The following is a 15879-nucleotide window of genomic DNA, read 5'->3' on the forward strand; positions in this document are numbered from 1 at the left end:
ACCTAGAGTGGCCACGCCCAGCTCTGAGCCTTCACAGGTCGGGCAGCTGTGGGCGTGAGGAATGGCTTCATGGAAACCCTCTGTCCCCTTGACACAGACTTACCCTGTTAGTGTGGCTTCTGAAACGATGAACAGTGAGCTTTAGGATGTCAGATAATTCATTCCTTTAGGATGTCCAGTCTCACATGCCAGATAATTCCGTCAGAGGTGCACACATCATATATTTTGGTGTTTTTCTCCCTTGACAGATGCAGATGTTGGACAAATTTCCCATGGAAGGAGGACAGAAGGACCCCAAACAGCGGATCATCCCCTTCCTGCCAGGTAGGTGAGACGCAAACCCTGAGACAGGGCCTGCGGGGGATCCAGCGTTGCTCCCGGATCTCTCGGCGCGTCCTCCTTGAGGCACTGTCCCAGGGACCAGACACCTCACCTCTGGGAGCCTCAGTTTCTCCTACCTCTAAAATGGGAATAATTAAGCTTGTGAAGTTTTAAAATGAGTGGCCTCTCTTATGGCTACTGTATCATTTTTCTGTTGTTCCTTAACAAATTGCCACCAATTTAGCAGCTTAAAATGGCACCCACTCATTATCTCACAGTTCTTTCGGTCGGAAGTTCCAGAGGCCTCCCCTGGGTACTCTGTTTTAGGGTCTCACAAGGCAAAATCAAGGTCTTGTCCGGGCCCAGGTCTTATCTGGAGGATCGGGGGCAGAATTCAGGTCCTGCCGCTCCAGGACTGAGGTGCCGGTGTCCTTGCTCGTGTCAGCCAGGCTGCCTGCATCCCCGCTCTGTGGCCCCTCCATCCTCAGGCCGGCAGTGAGGCATCGAGTCTCTCTTGGCTTTAAATGTCTCCGACTGCCCCGGCTGCCCCAACCCCGCCCCCCCCTCCCGCAGGGGGAGCTGCCTGCTTGGAGGGACTCGTGATTGCGTCGTCCCCACCTGACTGACGCAGGATAATCTTGTAAAGAAACGGTGGCCTGTAGAGATCCCATCATAGTCACAGGCTCAGGGGTCAGGGTGGGCCATGTTGGGAGGAGGGGAGCATTATAGAAATTCCACTTGCCTACCTACCACGGACTTTCTGAGTGCCGGGCACCAATCCAAGCACTGGGGAGGAGTTAATGTAATAAAGGCATTCATGTCCCTTTCCTCCTAAAAAATTTCTTACCAAAGGAGAAGGGTCCTGGGTTCGATTCCAGACAGGGGCACATACCTCGGTTGCAGGCTCCTCCCTGGCTCTGGTCGGGACACGTGCAGGAGGCAACCAATCGATGTGTCTCTCTCACATGGATGTTTCTCTCTGTCTTTCCTTCTCTCTTCCACTCTCTCTAAAAATCAATGGGAAATGTCCTTGGGTGAGGATTAACAAAAGAAAAGAAAGTAGGTTACACCCAAGCCAGTGTTATTGTCTCAGTAGCTACCCCTGGTTGGATGTCTGCTGTGCCAGGCGCTGGGCTAAGCACTTTACATTCATTACTTCATTTCGTCCTCAGAGCAACCTGGCAGGGTGGGCACTGCGTGCCCGTTATCAGCTGCACACACCGAGGCTCTGCCCCTCTGTTATCTCGGGTGAACTACCTCCGCACACCAAGTTCCATTTCTTCCTTTGCACATGGAGATAATCATGGCACCTCAGTAACAGTTGTTACGAGGGTGAGATGCGAGCCTGGCACAGACCTGGCAGCAATCGGCACTCACCGTCATTTTTATGTACAGACCTTCAGCAAGTTGACACCACCCGAAATCACACGTACTTCGAGCTGAAGGGACCCTTCCGATCCTCCTCATGTTGCAGAAGAGGGAGCAGGCCCCACAGTGGGGTAAACTCCCGGGTCACCCAGGTGCCCAGCCCCACCCCCCCAGGGTCCTGCTGTGGGCACAGGAGTGGGTTCTCCCAGATGCCGTCATGTCGAGTGGGCTTAGAGGCTGGGCAGAGGCGTTTGCCAGACCCCGTCCACTGGGAGGATCATGTGCCTGGAACAGCGAATGTTTTCCTTCCTCCATGGGGAGAGTGTGCAATCACACTGGAATTTTCTTTCCTGTTGGAGGAACCCGGAGTGCCAGCTGCAGCAGCCAAGAGTCCGGGCTCCAGCCCTGTGACAGGCGGACGACTCCCACCCCAGTCCCCGCTGGGCCTCGGGGTCCCCATCCATAAAACGGGGCGTGCCCCCTGCCTCACAGCTTCTCTCCCGGACACAGTGGGCTCTCAGTAAAGGCAGAAACAGGGTCCCATGACATTCCTTCGGAATTTCTTGGTATTTCTTATCTTGGAGGCGTTCCTCTTAAATGCTCAGCCTGAACACTCAAGTTGAACTGGGCTCTGAATGTAGGTTTTTCTCGCCCCAGCCAGTGTGGCTCAGTGGAGAGAGCGTTGGCCCGTGGACTGAAGGATCCCAGGTTCCATTCTGGTCAAGGGCATGTGTCTTGGTTTGCAGGCTCGGTCCCCAGCCCTGGTCCGGCGCGTGCAGGAGGCAGCCAGTCGATGTGTCTCTCACACTGATGTTTCTCTCTGTCTCTCCCCCTCCCTTCCACTCTCTCTAAATATCAGTGGAAAAATATCCTCGGGTGAGGATTAACAACAACAAAAAATTAAATGTAGGTTTCTCTCCAGAGCAGTGAGTTATAAGTCTAACTGTCGGATGAAAGGCCAAACCAGCTCTGGAAAAGCTTCCCAGGATGGGAGAGAACGTGAGCCCACCCTCCCCCAAGCCCTGAAAGCTTTCGTGCTTACGTAATTCTCTTCCACCCACGAATTCATGAAAATGCTGCTCTCAGGGCCTCGGCCCCGTGTCCCTGCTCACGGCACCCACTGCAGCTTGGAGAGGTCCCGCTGGGCCCCAGGACGCCAGGGGCTTCCCTTCCCAGGCCACCTCTTCGCTTTTCCTTGACGCCCGCCCGCCGGGGCCGAGGGCAGGGACCTGCGGGGAGGCGGCCCGCTCCTAGGGGTCACTTTCCTGCCCAGCCCGCCACGTCAGCACAACAAAGCAAGTCTCCCGTGAGCACAAAGGCAGGGGGAGGGGAGCCGCCCTGTTCAGTCCTCCTCCCCGGCCAGAGCTAGGCCGGCCAACTTGGCAGAGGACGCAGCTTGAAAATTAAAAATTACAGTCTGGCCCGCTCCACCACGGAAAACAAAAGGCTGTTCTCTGCCCAGCACCCCGTGGGCCCCAGGCGGGCTGGCCTGCAGCGAGGGAGGGGTGCACATTCACCCTCTTCCCCGTGACTCAGCCCAGAAACACATCACATCAGATGCAGACAAGGGATCCGGCCCCCTCAGCCTTTCACCCGGGAGGTACCAGCCACGGACGTGCTGGTCACGGCCCTGCCCTGCGCCCGGCCCGAGCGGGAACTCCAGCTCTGCTGCCCATCCATGGCGACCTAGCCGGCGGGTGGCAGGTCTTAAGAAACAGAGCTGGGGCCCTAGCCGGTTTGGCTCAGTGGATAGCGCGTCGGCCTGCGGACTGAACGGTCCCAGGTTCAATTCCAGTCAAGGGCACATACCTAGGTTGCAGGCTCCATCCCTGGCCCTGGTCAGGGCTCATGCGGGAGGCAACCAATCCATGGGTCTCTTCTCAGATCAATGTTTCTCTCTCTCTGTCTCTCCCCCTCCCTTCCACTCTCTTTAAAAATCAATGGAAAAATATCCTTAGGTAGGATTAACAGGAAAAAAAAAACACAAGAAACAGAAGAAAAGAAACAGCTGGGTGCAGAGTATAATGCAGTATCATCTAAAACAGTGGCTCTCAACCTTGGCTGCACATTAGAATCACCTGGGAATCTTTTTAAAATCCTGATTTCTGGGTCTCATCCTCCGGAAATTCTGTTTCTTTGTTATGGAGTGGGAATCAGGATTTTAAAAAGATTCCCAGGTGATTGTAATGTGCAGCCAAGGTTGAGAACCACTGATCTAAAAGGTTTGAAGAAACCAGAGAGTCACGACCCTCCTGTGAGGGGCTAAGCCCTGCGCTGGGCTGTAATGGAGGTTGTCACCGTGAAGAGATGCGGCTGCCCATTTCCCAGGGCAGCACGATCGGCACGAGGCTCCCCGTCTCCCTCGCTGGCCGCACACCTGACATGTGCCCAGAGACTCCCGTCCCACGGCCGCTGCACAGGGAGAGGAGTGAGGCCTCTGTCGTGTCACACACCCCCTCCCGGGGACATGGCGGAGCCTGCGCCTCTGTCCTTAGCTGGCAGCCCCACGGTGAGGACACAAAGTCGGTCCCTATTGGTGCAGAGCCCACACCTGCTAGGGAAGAAGACATAAATCAATAGCCTGATGTGTGCCGTCAGAAATGGCGGGAGCTCTCAACCCAGTGAAGTGGCCCCAGTTTCCCCCCGGCGATGGTGGGTGAGGTTGGAATTTCCAGGCAGAGGGAAGGGGCAGAATCATGAGACAGCGTGGCGTGCTGGGCACGTAGATGAGAGCAGAAAGCAGGTGGAGGAGCAGGAGGAGGAAGGAGCCTGAGCTGTTGGGTTAGGGCTTAGCTGCGGTTCGCTGCACTGCCCAGGCAGCCTGAGAATCCCAGCGCTGGGCAGAGGACCTCAGGCCCTCCGGTCTACCTTCCTTCTCCACCGGGCAGGAGCGCCTTCCTTCCACGGATTGGTCCCCGCCTCCTTTAACTCATCGGAACATTCCACCGGGCCCCCCTCCCCCAGCCTTTGCACTAGAACTTGAGCCGGGCTTTGGGGGACCACGCCTGGGGTCATCAGGCCCAGTGGGTACCCAGCAGGGGGCAGTGATGACAGCCAGGGGTTTGGGTACCACTCTGGCCTACCAGAGGCACGCACCTCACACCCTCCAGTTTGCCGCGAGCTGGTCACCGCTCCCTGCCAATGCCGTGTGTGCTCTCATTCTCTGCAGGCAAAATCCTCATTCCGACGGAGTCACATCCGGGAACGTGGCCGTCAAACGCCTGATACCCATCGATGAATACTGCAAGGTAAGCCCGAGAGCTGCCACTTCCCCTGCTCGCGTCTGCCTGCGGGCAGGTTTTTTTCTTTTCCTTTCCTGGCTCTAAGATGCTCATTGTGAAAATCTGTACAGTTGAAAGGAATGTAAAGAAATTAGAAAAAAACAACCATCTGTGATCTTTCAACTCAGAGGCAACAAGGATGAAGGTTTGTCCATATTTTCAGAGCACATGCCCAGGTTGTAGGCTTGATTCCCAGTAGGGGGTGTGCAGGAGGCAGCTAATCATTGATTCTCTCTCATCATGGATGTTTCTATCCCTTTCTCCCTCTCCCTTCCTCTCTCTGAAATCAATAAAAACATATTTTTTTAAAAAGAAAATAATTCTACTCACAGTAACATCGAAAAGAATAAGCTACTTAGGAAAAAATTAACAGAAGAAGTTCGAGGTTTGTACACTGAAATTATAAAACATTGCTGAGCAGAAGAAGCTCTGAATGAATGGAGAGACGTGCCATAATATGGAATAGAAGTCTCAGTAGTGTTAAAATGGCAATTCTCCCCAATTGCTCTACAGAGTCAATACAATCGCTGTAAAAAATCCTAGTAGATGTTTTTTGTAGAAATTAACAAATTGATCCTGAAGTGTATGGGGAAATGCAAGGGCCCCAAAATAGCAAAAACAATTTTGAAAAAGAAGAACAAGCCCGGCCAGCGTGGCTCAGTGGTTGAGTGTCGACCTGTGAACCAGGAGGTCACAGTTCGATTCTCGGTCAGGGCACATGCCCGGGTTGCGGGCTCGACCCCCAGTGTGGGGCGTGCAGGAGGCAGCCCATCAATGATTCTCTCATCATTGATGTTTCTATCTCTCCCTCTCCCTTCCTCTCTGAAATCAATAAAAATACATTTTTTAAAAAGTAAGAACGAAATTGGAGGCCTAAACGTCCTACAAAGCCGCAGTAATCAAGACAGTGTGGTGCTGTCAGAAGGATCACACAGGTCAGTGGAACAGAATTGAGAGTCTAAATTCTTACAAATTTATAGGCAACTGGTTTGCAACAAAGGCACCACGAAATTCAATAGGAAAGAATAATCTTAACAGTGTGGGTTAATGCGATATCCATATGCAAAAAAGCAGGAAGTTGGACCCTTACCTCACATCATGCAGACAGCATCAACTCGCACTGGGTCACACACCTAAACATAAGAGCGAAAACTATAAAACTTCTGGAAGGAAACCTTCGTGACCTTAGTTTAGGCAAAGAGTTCTTAGATGTGACACCAAAAGACAAAAATGGATAAACTTGCAAACTTCTGTACTTCAATACCATGAAGCAAATGGAAAGATGTGCCACAAGTTAGGAGAAAATGTTTACAAATGCTATTATCTGATAAGGGACTTGTATTGAGACAATATAAGGAACTCTTGCAACTCCGTAATAAAAAGACAACCCAGCTTATAAATGGACAAAAGCCTTGAATAGAAGGAAGCTATCCAGTGGTTAATAAGCACGAGAAAAGGGGTTCCGCATCATTAGTCATTCGGGCAGCGCAAAATAAAACCATGGGAGATACCTGCACAGCCACTAGACGGGCCGTAATCAGCAAGACAGACAAGACCGGGAGTGACTGAGGCGCAGAAACTGGAGCCCTCGTTCTGTGGGAAGCCGCTTTGAAAAACAGCTTGGCAGTTTCTTCAGAAGGAAATTTATCACGTGACCCCCCCAGGTGTATCCTCCAGAGAAAGAAAAACTTATATCCCCATGGAGACTTGGATGCAGATGTTCCCAGCTGTATTAATTCCTGATAACCCACAGCTGGATGCAATCCAAATGCCCATCATTAGGTGACTAGATAAAACGCAGTGAAATACTGGTAAAATGTTGCAACGTGGGTGAGTCTCAAAAAACATGACGCTCAGTGGGAAAAGCCAGCTGCAGGAAAGTGCAAAGTGTATGACTTCATTCATGTGAAATGTGCAGAAAAGTCAAAATGGGTGAGACGAGAGAGAGCGATCGGTGGTTTCCTGGGCTGGGCGGTGGAAGTGGAGACCCGTTGTGAATGAGGTTGGGGGGAGTTTTTGAGGTGATGGAAGGTCCTGAAACTAGACTGTGGTGATGGTTGCACAACTCTGTAATTTACTAAATATCACTGAATTTAGTGTGCTTATAGCGGGTGATTTTTATGGTACATAAATTATACTTGAATTGGGGCTCAGCCCATCTGGTTTCCCAAATGACCTAATAAATTTGTAATCCCTTACCAAAAAATTTTTTTTAAAATAAATGATAATAAAAATTTTTTAAATGTGAAGGGGGGCAGGGAGGGGATCGATCCCCTCTCGTGGCCAGAGGCGTCGAGGGAGGGTAGACAATCACTCTCGATTGCCCATCTGCTCTTTGCCAGCACGACCTGGTTTCATCTCTCCGGAACCTGGACAGGTAGGTTTTATTGTTCCATCGCGTAGATGAGGACACGGAGGCCCAGCAGAGTTACTCACAGTCACAGTATTGGCGGTTTGGGCGATGAATCGGGCCTTTTAGGCCTTAGCACTTGCATACCACTCTCGGCCTCTCTAGAAAGTGAAAATTCAAGAGGCCAAAATATTTAAGCATGTATTTTATAGAGGTCCATGCGCTCCAACTCCACTCTCCTTGGGAAGGGGTGGGGGTGGGGGAGAGGGACAGGGACAGTCACTCGGGTGCAAGGACACTCCTCCTCCCAGCTCTCAGAGGCAAGTTCCCCTCTTTTCGTCTTTGGACCCTGGGGTCACCTTGACCAGCTGGGAAGCTCCAGCTGGTACCCTCCCCCGAAACTGGTCTCCGAGCCCAGCGTGCACTCTCCTGCTGCTCCCCCAGCCCACCCAGCTTCTCTCCGGAGTCCCGGTTCCCTCACCCAGGGCGTCAGGAGCTCCGGACATTTGATTTGGGAAAGGAAGTGTAGAATCCGGAAGCGGTGAGGGATAGCAGCAGCTGCCTGCGTCGGACTGATGCTGGGGCCCTGGGGCCCGACCGAGATCACGAATTCGCCAGGACCCACCGCAGGGAAGAAACTGCTGTTCTGAGAGCCACGTGGAAGTTACCGCCCCCGGCTGTTGATGCCGTGGAAGAGGCAGGGCCGATATTTTGGGATTTTGGTTTTGGCCAAATTCCCTGGGCTTGGCTGCAAGGGAACTGCCCTCCTGGAAGGAGGTGAAACTGTCCCTTTTGTCACAAGGTCTGCGAAGTCTGCATTAGCTTTCCCATAGCATTTGGTATCTGTTAATGCCATTGCTGTCGGCTGACTGAAGCCAACTCCATCTGTCACCGTTGCCTTCATTGACTAGAAGTGGGCGGGCTCCGGTAGGTCAAGGTGGATGAGGGCCGTAGATGTCCCAAGAGCCAGCTGCCGGGTGTAGTCACAGTGGAAGAAACTCTCTGCTCCACCAGACCCATTAGGAAGTCACGGTAATTAACAGCGTGGTGTGGGCACACGGAAAGGTAAACCAATGGAGCAAAATGGAAAACCCAGCTCAGCTGGTGTGGCTCAGTGGTTGGGCATCCACCTATGAACCAGGAGGGATGGGGCATGCGGGTGGCCTCCGATCCATGATTCTCTCATCGTTTATGTTTCTATCTCTCCCTCCCTCTCTAAAAATAAAAATAATAATAATAATAATCTGTTGTTTTCTTTTAAAAAAAGGAGGACCCAGAGGGAGACCCATGTGTGTTTGGACACTTTGATACTGACCAAGGCAGCCTTGCAGTCACTGAGGAGAGGTTGGGCGCCTTAGTAAATGGGCCTCCACACGAGAAAAAAACAAAACAAAGAACTAACCTCTCCCTCACCCCACACATGTAATTCCAAGGAAATGAAAGACCTGCCTGTGAGAGGCAGTGCCAGAAAAGGTTCTGAAGGATTAAAGTAGGGAGATGGCCTCATAATCTCTAGGTACAGAAGGATTTCTAAAGACACAAAAAGCACCCACCGCAAAATGATTGACTTCTTTGACTCCATTAAATTTAAGAACCTCTGTTCATCAAAAAGCCATGAGAACAAGACTCGGCCAGATCCTGCCGCACCTGCAAGCATTTACCCTCCAGCAGCAGCCTGGACAGCCCCTCCGGCGGTTCTGTAAGCGCGACCTACCCGCTGCCTGTCTGACACGGCTTCGCATGGACGTTTCCTGGCGACAGACGCAGTGACATGCTTGTGGCAGGATCGGGGAATCCTGACCGAGGTCCGACAGGGAGACCTCAAGCAGAGGCAGAACTCGGAGGATTCGGGGTCCTAGACCCGGGGCAGCAGCCTGCGGGGCGTGCGCTGCTGGGCTCGCCACGTTCTGGCCATGCCAGGGCCAGAGCATCTGAGACTAGTTCCAGGACACCCCTCCTTTCGCCAGCGAAGAAAATCACTTCTAACAGCTGTGCTGCTGGTGAAGGAAGGCTCTGAAGGAGACCTTTCCGAAGTGAGGACTTGTGGTGGGAGTCTTACTTGCTAACGTGCTCATTCCCAATGAGGGGACTGCAGCATTAACTAGCCATCACTAGGGTGCAGCTTAAAGCTCTCTCTCTCACACACTCACACACACACACACACACACACATGATTGTATGCCCATGCCTTAGTATTTTGATGATTTTTTTTTCTAATTTCAGAGAGAGGAAAGGAGAGGGAGAAAGAGAAAGAAACATCAGTATGAGAGAGAATCATTGATTGGCGGTGCCTCCTGCATGCCCCACACTGGGGATCGAGCCCACAACCTGGGCAAGTGTCCTGACCGGGAATCAAGCAGTGACCTCTCCTGATTCATAGGTCAACGCTCAACGACTAACCACGCCGGCCAGGCTGTCATAGTATTTTAAAGTAAACTATAGCCAATAGAATAGTGTTTATCAGACTCCGGTCACTTGAGACCTCCTTTCAAGATTTTTACCATATGCTACCACCTGTCTTATTATTTTTCTTTACGTGAACTCACTTTTTTAACTTCTTACAAAATATGTCTTTTAGAGGACATTTTATGTTAGGACCGTAAGAGAAAACTGGTGTCATGAGCCGTAAAAGTAGGCAGAAATAAAAATGAAACCATAGGAACAAAAGTTTTCGAATCCAGCCCCCTGCTGTTGCCGCGGCTCTAGCGCCTGGTCCTGCTCTAGGGCAGCGAGTAGGAGCGGTGTTTTCTCCTGGGGATTTGACGGTTCCAGGTCTCATGTTTAAGTCTGCCGTCCACGCTGAGGTGTTTTTGTGGGTGTGGTATAAAACGGGGGCCCAGTTTTACTCTTCTCTGTGGACGTCCAGTTCCCACACCATTTGTTGCAGAGACTGGCCTCACCCATATGTCTTCCTGGTGCCTTTGTTAACGATCTGTTGAGCATATGCATGGATTTACTTCTGGGCTCTTGGCGGTGATTTTGTGGATGTGATAGCAGCAGTACAGGCAACAAAAATAAAAACAAACAAGTTGGGACTCCATCAAACTAACAGGCTCTGCACAGCAAAGGAAGCCATCAGCAGTGACAGGGCAGCCTGTGGAATGGGAGAGAGCCCTTCTACATCTGATAAGGCATTCATCTCTTAAGATGTCTAAGGAACTCCTTCTACATCTCAGCAGCACAAACACTAACCTCTGGATTAAAAAATGGACTAAAGAATCAAATAGACATTCTCACTGAGAAGGTATACAAGTGGCCAGCAGGTACCCACACCTGAACATGAGAAAGCTCCGTGCCACCGGTCATCTGGAAAATGTAAATCAATAGCACAATGACTTGTGACCTCACACCTGTTAGAATGGCTGTCTCTAAAGTGTTGGTGAGCACATGGGGAGACTGGAGCCCTTGCTCACACTGTTGGCGGGAACGCACCGCGGTACAGCTGCTATGAAAAACAGGACGGAGGTGCCTCCGAAAGTTAAAAGTAGACTCCCCGACAGCCCAGCAATCCCACTTCTGGCTGTTTATCCAAAGGAACTGAAATCAGCGTCTGGAGGAGAAACTGTTTGCTGAGGGCGATGCTTAAAGGTCCGACAGATCCGGCTCCTGATTCTGGCTCGGCCGTGCCCACTGCCTGTGGCTCTCGGTGAGCTCATTGTAGCATTGTCCCCTACAGCCAGGATGTGTGCATGCACTCACATACTGCGCAGCCTTTAAAATGAAGGAAATTCTACCCTGGCCGGGTGGTTCAGTTGCTTGAAGCATCGTCCTGTACACCGAAAGGTCTCGGGTTCGATTCCTGGTCAGGGCACATACCCAGACTTCCGGTTCCATGATCCCTGGTCGAGGCACCTATGGGAAGCAGCTGATCCAATCGATGTTTATCTCTCACATCAGTGTTTCTCTCTCCCTCTCCCTTCTCCCTTCCTCTCTCTCTAAAATCAATGGAAACATATCCTTGGATGAGGATGAAATAATAACAGTAATTTTTTTTTTAAAGAGAAGGGAATCCTGCCACATGTGACAACATGGGTGGCTCTTGAGGACATTATGCTGAGTGAAATGAGCCAGTCACAGAAACACAAATGCTGTGGGACTCTGCTTGTCTGTGGTTTCTAAAAGAGTCAGATTCATAGAATGTGAGAGTGGAATGTGGGTGGGGGCTCAGGGAGGGGACAACGGGAGTTACTGACCAACAGGCCTAGCGCTTCAGGCAGCAAGATGAATAAGCTTAGAGCTTTTCCGTACAACAGCCAACAACACAGGGCTGTGTACTTGAAAATTTGTTAAGAGGGTAGATCTCAGGTGAAGTGCTCTTGCCCCAATAGAGTAAGATTTTCGGCTGTAAAGAGAGAGCAGTGCGAACTATCTGGGGCATTCCTTTTGAAGTTAAAGAGGATCGAGAGGGCCCTGGCCTCGTTCTTTAACACAATCATCTCGCTGACTCGAGGGCCATCCCTGGAAATCACCACATGCCGTACTTGCTACAGTACAGAAAGCCAGAGTGTTAACGGACTGTTCACCGAGCAGCCTGCGTATGATAGCATCCTTACCGCCACTTCCTCACCTGATCTAGCACAGCCCCCTGAGATGGCCTAGTTCTTTCCATTTTACAGATGAGCACACTGAGGTCAGAGAGGCGCTGGGAATGGCCAGAGCCAGGATCAGGCGCTGGATCTGTCTGACCTTTCGTATCACCCTCGGCCAGTAAGACTTGTTCTCCTCTCCTCCCTGCACCGACCAGCCACCTCTGCCCGCGGGGCCAGCATCCCACCCAGGACAGAGCGTTTCCCTGGGAACGGTGGTGGTTCGCTGACCAACCACAAGACAGAAGCAGAATTATTTCCCTGCCCCGGGTCATGTTTTTCTGTCGGCCTGTCCTTCCAGCATGGAAGGGGCACATCAAAGCCCTCAGTGCTGCCTTGCATTAGTGACTTGGCCGATTTTATGGTTTGGGGGTTTGGTTTGGCTTTGACTTCCTAGGAATTGCTCAAAACCAAAAGAGAACTTGGCGCTGTTGGGAGGTTTCCGTGGGCCTCGCTGTGCCATTCAGGGCCTCCGCCTGTTTCAGCCAGGAGCACCCTGGGAGGCCCCCTCTGGGCGGCGACCATGGCCACCTCAGGGCCCACCCAGCTGGCCCCAAACAGGGCCGCATGGCCACATCCGGGCCTCTTCCCCATGTCATTTATCCAGTCGATTCTTTCGGCCAGGTATCAGGGTCTCCCCAGCAGTGTCTGGACATGTAGGGGAGTGTGAGGAGCAGCCACATGCCCCTGCCCTCTGTGGACTTGGGGTAGGAGTCCTGGGCAGGTCCCCAGAGCCTCCATTTCCCCGTCTCTAAAATGGGCCAGCCCTCCCAGGAGCTCATGAAGCAGCACAGGCGACCGCATTTCAGGGCCACCGAGTGCTGAGCCAACGTAAAGGATGTTGTTACTGCTGTCTGGGGGCAGCCCCACGATTTCTGCCCACAAAGCAGCCGGGACGCACCCCAGTCCAGGGTGTAATCAGCACCTTCATTATGTGGCTCCGACTGCAAGGGCTGCAGGATTTCAGAGGACAGACACCCCCGGGGCCTGGGATGCAGCTCAACCTCAGCGGGAGAGTGAACACAGGCTGCTCTGAGCCAGAAAGAGAGGGGGTCGGAAGCCGGAGGCCGTCAGAAGGGGGGCAGTTAGGAGGGGGGCACAAGGGGGGGCAGGTAGGAGGGGGTCAGAAGCTCTCTCCCTCTTGGGCTCTCCCCCGCTGGCCTGGAAAAGCTGGGTGCCTGGGGGTTTGCTGCAGAACAGGAATCACTAAGAAGTTAATAAAATAAGTGAATGAGCCACACATACCGGGTCCGCATCCTTCACTCCAGGATTGAGTCCACAGTGACCAGGGAAGGCACCCCCCTAAAACATGTCCCCCCAGCTCACAGGTTTTCCCACTTGAGGTCTGGGGCAGATCACACATGGAGGTAGGAGGGGCTTAAATTCAGAGCCTGACTCAAAGGTCATATGGGGTCAGCAACCCAAAGTGTGATATATCCATACAATGGAATATTGTTCAGCCTTGAAAAGAGGACATTCCAGCTCCTGCAATAATGATGAGCCCCGAGGACATGACCATGACGCTCAGTGAAACAGGCTGGTCGCCAGAGGACAAATGCTGTAGGATCCCACTTCCTGAGGTTCCCAGAGTTGTCAGATGTACACACAGAGGGGTGGTGGGTGCCAGGGGCTGGGGGAGGGGAACGGAGAGTTGTTTAGTGGGGACAGAGTTTCCGTTTTGCGAGATGAAAAGAGTTCTGAAGATGATGGTGGCAATGGCTGCACAATGTGAATGTATTTAAAAACTGGGAAAATAAATGATACAGGGTCAGAACACCCCGGGTCCTATAGAAGGTGCCACATTGGAGACCCCTCCGTCACTCCGTTGGTCCATCGTAGCCCAGTCGCAGGGTTGGAGCATCACTGCAGGGAGGGGAGGGGAGCTCTTACAGGCTCGTTATATAGAAAATACAGGCCTTGCCTTTTCCGACCCAGGCCCACACTGAGCATGGCAGGAAGGCACGTGGGAGGTGCCAGGGACCGAGGCCTTCTGCGGGGGTGGGGGGCTCGGGGGGCAGGTCCCACCCCACTCCCGAGCACTGAGCACCAACCGGTGGGGGCATGGCTGGCAGAGTCGCCTCTGCTGCTGAAATGTGTGCACACGCACAGGCGTGTCCCCGCACAGAAGTGTGTAATGAAGTGTGTGCACGAGACAGCTCTGCTGCGCTCAGATCTGCGTCCCTGGGGCCCGGGCCAGAGGGGCCCTCGGTGCACATTTGTTGACCTGAGCTGTGGCTTCATCGTGGAGCCATGCTGACTCCCATCCTTTAGCACTGCAGATCCGGGAGCTGGGACAGACTCGCTGGCACGTCAGAAACAACCGGAATGGTCTCCGTGGGCAGCGAGCGGAGTCAAGTGTGATATCGGCTAAGCAGTGACGCCCACCACCCAGGGGAGCTGGGGTGGGGGAAGAACAAGGACATGGCATGATGTTCACGGTTTATGGTTCTGTCTAAATATGTGCGCATTATGTGTGCAAACGTGCCTGTAATGTACATGTGCATACACGGGGTGGGGCAACAGTAGGGTTACAGTTGTTTGGATGGAACATAATACAATAATTAATAAATAATAATAGGAAAAAAATAATAGAAGAATAAACTGTTTTGTGTGGTCAGAACTGTAAACCTACTTAGCCCTCACCCTGTACATCCAGTGTGTGGACGGGGGGTTCCCCCAAACCAGCAGCAGCAGCACCAGGGACCGTTGGAAATGCACGTTCTCAGGCCTGAATCAGGAAATCTGGGGGTAAAGCCCTTGCGATCTGTGCTTTAACGAGCACCCCCCTTCCTCCCGGCTTCTGCTGCCTGCCAAGGGGGAGTCCCTGGCCTGGAGCATGCCCGACACCCCCTCCTCCCTTCGCACTCACCCGTGTCTCCTCTCCAGGCCCTGATCCAGCTGCCCCCCTACATCTCCCAGTGTGACGAGGTGCTGCAGTTCTTTGAGACGAGACCCGAGGACCTGAATCCCCCCAAAGAGTAAGTTGGCTTGTGGACCTGCCCGGAGCGTGCCCAGCCGGCCCCAGGCGGAACCGGAGGAGAGCAAAGGAAAAATCAAACTGCTCCTGTGCTTTGAGCCCCACGGGGCCTCACTTCGTGCAGCCTTCGTCGCACTCGGTGGGCAGTGACAGTCCGGGTTCACGGGGAGGAAGCCGGCTGCGGGCACCTGGGCCCCTAACTCCTCCCTCCCTTTCTGCCTCAGTTGCTTCATCTGTGCAATGAGGTCACGTCCCTGGCCCCACCCACATCATGGGGTGTTGGAGGCTGCAATGAGAGAATTGGGAATCTCTGAGCTTGGAGCTGACAACATGCGGACACCCCCACCCCGGCTGTCATGTTTGATAATTCCGCTTCCTGGCGGTGGAGTTTTATTCCGATCGTTTTCAGGAGAGTCCACGTCCTCACTTCCTACGTGGGAATAGCAGTAATGCGTACTTCACAGGGTCACAGTGCGGCTTGGGTATGTGTGTGTGAAGTCCTCGGCACGGGGCCGGCACATAGTAGGCACACAGCCAGCTTTCGCAGCTCCTGGGCCGTCGGGACAGCTCCTCCCTGGCACCCTGAGGGAGATGCGCTGCGTTCACTGCTATCCAGGCTGCTACCCGGTCTTAGCGTGTTCTGTGTGCCATTCACCACCGAGGCTTTCCCTCCACGTCTACGTCTCGGGGCCCGAGCCCTGGGGCGGGGCCTCTGTGCCTGGCCAGGTGGGCACCGGCTCAGCAAGGGGAGGCCTGGCTCCTGTTTTCAGACTGAGTCCCCTCCACCCATCAGCTCCTCCCGGGGCGCCGGAGCACTTCTCCAAGAAAGGGAGAAAATGAAGAGGAATCCTTTTTTTTTTTTTTTTAAGGAATCTGGGTCCCTGGGGCTGGCTTAACTGTTACCCATTGCCTGGAGATATTGTGAGATGGAGAATCTCAGTTTTCTAACAGACTAACTTATGTCAATGCACAACAGGTACTGACTCTCACTCTTTC

At 52.8% G+C, this 15879-nt stretch overlaps 1 protein-coding gene across 1 annotated transcript in view; it reads left to right on the forward strand.

The window, feature by feature from the left end:
• Nucleotides 1–15879, forward strand: part of SH3PXD2B (SH3 and PX domains 2B) — a 65710-nt gene that overhangs the window by 20339 nt on the left and 29492 nt on the right. Inside the window, 5 exon segments of the mRNA XM_023745458.1 lie at nt 249–324; nt 4859–4869; nt 4871–4894; nt 4896–4937; nt 14793–14884. Of these exon segments, the coding sequence (XP_023601226.1) occupies nt 249–324; nt 4859–4869; nt 4871–4894; nt 4896–4937; nt 14793–14884 (245 nt within the window).

This window comes from Myotis lucifugus, unplaced genomic scaffold (assembly GCF_000147115.1).
Source record: "Myotis lucifugus unplaced genomic scaffold, Myoluc2.0 scaffold_546, whole genome shotgun sequence".
In the NCBI taxonomy this organism is placed as follows: domain Eukaryota; kingdom Metazoa; phylum Chordata; class Mammalia; order Chiroptera; family Vespertilionidae; genus Myotis; species Myotis lucifugus.